This window comes from Morone saxatilis, unplaced genomic scaffold (assembly GCF_004916995.1).
Source record: "Morone saxatilis isolate NCDOM2014 unplaced genomic scaffold, NCSU_SB_2.0 Contig23, whole genome shotgun sequence".
Taxonomy (NCBI): Eukaryota; Metazoa; Chordata; class Actinopteri; family Moronidae; genus Morone; species Morone saxatilis.
This window is the reverse complement of record NW_023339796.1, coordinates 5,310,259-5,313,400: the sequence shown is the minus strand read 5'-3', so window position 1 is coordinate 5,313,400 and position 3,142 is coordinate 5,310,259. Positions and strand designations below refer to the sequence as shown.

At 40.0% G+C, this 3,142-nt stretch overlaps 2 protein-coding genes across 2 annotated transcripts in view; both read left to right on the top strand.

Annotated features, from left to right (window-relative positions):
* usp33 (ubiquitin specific peptidase 33) overlaps positions 1 to 2,570 on the top strand; it is a 20,689-nt gene extending 18,119 nt beyond the window's left edge. Inside the window, exons 22-24 of the mRNA XM_035670481.1 lie at positions 275 to 377; positions 1,006 to 1,074; positions 1,292 to 2,570. Of these exons, the coding sequence (XP_035526374.1) occupies positions 275 to 377; positions 1,006 to 1,074; positions 1,292 to 1,449 (330 nt within the window). The 3' untranslated portion in view covers positions 1,450 to 2,570. The remainder of the gene's footprint in view (positions 1 to 274; positions 378 to 1,005; positions 1,075 to 1,291) is intronic.
* Positions 2,571 to 2,712: 142 nt separating this feature from the next.
* Positions 2,713 to 3,142, top strand: part of zzz3 (zinc finger, ZZ-type containing 3) — a gene marked incomplete at its 3' end in the record, with an annotated part of 17,048 nt that continues 16,618 nt past the window's right edge. The window contains 1 exon segment of the mRNA XM_035670482.1: positions 2,713 to 2,904.

Genomic DNA, 3,142 nt, shown 5'->3' with positions numbered 1-3,142 from the left:
GAGAGAGAGAGAAAGACACAGCCTCAGTAAAATAAGAGGAACAGGGATTGTGTCATTTCCAAGAAAGATGAAATTGGTGCAGTGTGGTGTTAAGTCTGACTTCTAATTGGAATAACTACCAGAGAGAATTGATTAGGTTTTCCATCTCCTCTCCTCTCAATCCTTTCATCCTCACTTAATTTCTTTTCCTGTGTTTCCCCTCCCTCTTGTCTCTACTGCTCACTCCTCCCCCATTTCCTCTCTCTCCCCCCCCTCTCCTCCCTCTGCTCTGTAGCTGAACAAGGCGTTCCAGGAGGAGGAGTCTCCAGTGGTCATATACTGCATCAGCATGCAGTGGTTTCGTGAGTGGGAGGGCTTTGTCAAAGGAAAAGACAATGGTAATTGGATAGAAGTCTTGTCCTTCCTCCCCCCAAAAGCCTGTTTAAATGTCTAATTAAAAGGCTGAATGTTTTCCACCATCCGATATGGAAAATCTGATGTGAATGTTTTGATGTAAATTTCTCTCTAAGAACAAAATGATTGAGTCTATACATTTATATGGATGAGAGAAGACGGCACATACATTGTTTTATATGGGACATCCTGATCCCACTTCTTGTTACCAAAAGCTTGCTCAAAGGAAACTGTGAAGTCCCATTTCTTCTTTTGATTTATCTTCAAAGCGTTTTGCTTTAGTCCCCCGAGTCAAGTTTCCCTCCTGCTACAGCAAAATGAAGTGTCAAAATATATTTCAGTTTTCTTGCACTTTTTTTTTTGTGTTTCCCTTGCTTTGTATTGTCATATCTATTTATAACAACTTACATCTAGCAGTGCTGCAAATGTCTTTTTTTCTCTGACTTCTGCTCCTCTAATATTTGTTTTGTCTCTGTAGCAAGTGGGGAGCACAAGCGGCTTTTCATAGTGTGACAGAAACATTTGACATTTTAACATCATTGCTCTTTGAAACAATTAGGATTGGGAGTATATTTCTGAAAAAGAAGCTAATTGTCTTTCTTCCTTCTAAAGATCCGCCGGGACCCATTGATAATTCCAAGATTACAGTAAACAAGAATGGCCATTTAACACTCAAACAAGGTAATATTATTATTATTATCATTATATTGTATTATTATTTATCTACTTTAACGCTGTAGAAAGAATAAATTAAAATCTTAAGTAAACTGTAAAAATTTTTTATATTTAATACAGGGTAGATAAATAAAATACCTTCCTCTTTCTGGACTGTAGTAGTATCTTGAACTATGCAGATATTTGTGATATTTAATCGTGTGTGTTTGCACCGACTCCGCAGGAGCTGACTCGGGGCAGATCTCTGAAGAGACCTGGAACTTCCTCCACTCGATCTACGGCGGCGGTCCACTCGTGACGGTTCGGCCGAGCATCAGCCACCAGGAAGCAGAATCGTCGCAGTCGGAGGAGAAGATCGAGGTGGAGACGCGCTCCATATAATCAAGCACTCTGGGGGAAGGGAGAAGATAACGGAAAACATTTTAAGAAATGAAAAAAGCCTTTTTATTTTGCACTTGACTTTTATTTCAAAAGCATTCAAGCAAAAGACCTCATCTCTACCTACTACATGCCAGCCTTTGACAGCTGACAGAGGGAATTAACATGTCTGAAGAGGTTTGTTATGTTGTACAAATCTGTATAAAGAGCTCTTAAATTTCTATTAGCACTGTAGTATTCATGTGTCAGGTTGTTTTCAGAACCAAGCATTTAAATTATGTGCAGCTAAAAATTCCACTGAATGCCATATTTCTTTTTTTTTTTCTTGACCAAACGAGCACATACTGTATGTCCATGTGTCATGTGTTGCTGATAGTGATGAGTCACAATACATTTTGCTGTAGATATATCACACATTTTTCTTTTTTCTCCTGTTGTAAGAGAATATTGTCCAATGAATGGTAGCGAGAGCATAATGTGACACTTAAAAGTGATGAAAATCATAAGGTTATGAAGGGACTAATTACTGACTAGTCTCAGGAATGAATTTTGTGTTTTGCACTGTTCTTTAGACGTACAAATTGGCATGCTCACGCAAAAAATGTCTGGTTTGTATTTGAATGTACCAGTACTGATAGTATGTTGGTCAAGATTCAGCACTTGGTTATTTATCGCAGAAAGGGAGTGATTTAATACGATGTCAATAGATTTTTTTTTTTTTGTTTTTGTAAAAAAAAAATACGTGGCAGGCAGAGTCTGTTAAGAAATGCATGCTTTAACACTTGACCCCAGTCTTAACATCACATGTAAACTGCATGTAAATGCAAAAAGCTGCTCATAAAATGTGCACGATAAATTCACAATCCAGGATCTGTCTTCACTAAAATTGTACAGCTTACAGGAAAGCATATTGCAGTATGTTAATCAGCATTGTCATCAGCAATCTAATGAATTAAAAAGGCATTATTTTTGTGTATGGGCATGGTGTTGCTTCATGTGTTGGCTGATAAGAGGGAATACAGAATGCTGTACTGTAAGTTCTTTGCATATGGATGTCACTTGAGTAAGATCCATCCTGACTTTTGCTGGCTGACACTATTAAAACTTGATGAAAACATGTTGAACACCGTGGTCCCCCGTGATTTTGTCCCCCCTTTTACTGATTTCATGTGAGCTGGAGTGGCTGCTGGATGAGGAACAAGGGGCTCAATTAGGAGAGAAAAGTGAATTACGCTGTGTATTAACCATCGTAGAAAAGTGTCAATATATACTCCTCAATAAAGCGAGGTGACCCCCCGAGAGTGTGTGACCGACTGCACTCTTGGCAGGGGGCAAAAAATGTACAGTATAGTGTTGCATTTTGACGAGCGCGGTTGAATCGGGCTCACACACCCCGACGAGTTGACTGGATTGAAAACATGGCTGCGGCCGAACGTGCAGCAAATTTACGGAAGTGAGGTATGTGTAATTCTTGAGCTAACAAAACGCTATTTTAGAAGTGTGCCTCCAGCTCGGCGCTTGTGGCACGGCATGTGACAAAGCCTGAATTTGGTAGCCCACCAAAAATGTCTCTGACCGGCATTGTTGGAAGTACACAAATACATCGGCAAAGTTATGCGCGGAACAATCAGCTAGCTCGGCGAGCTAATATCAGGCTAGCCGCTAACTGGTAACCAACCGCCGTTATGACGCCCGG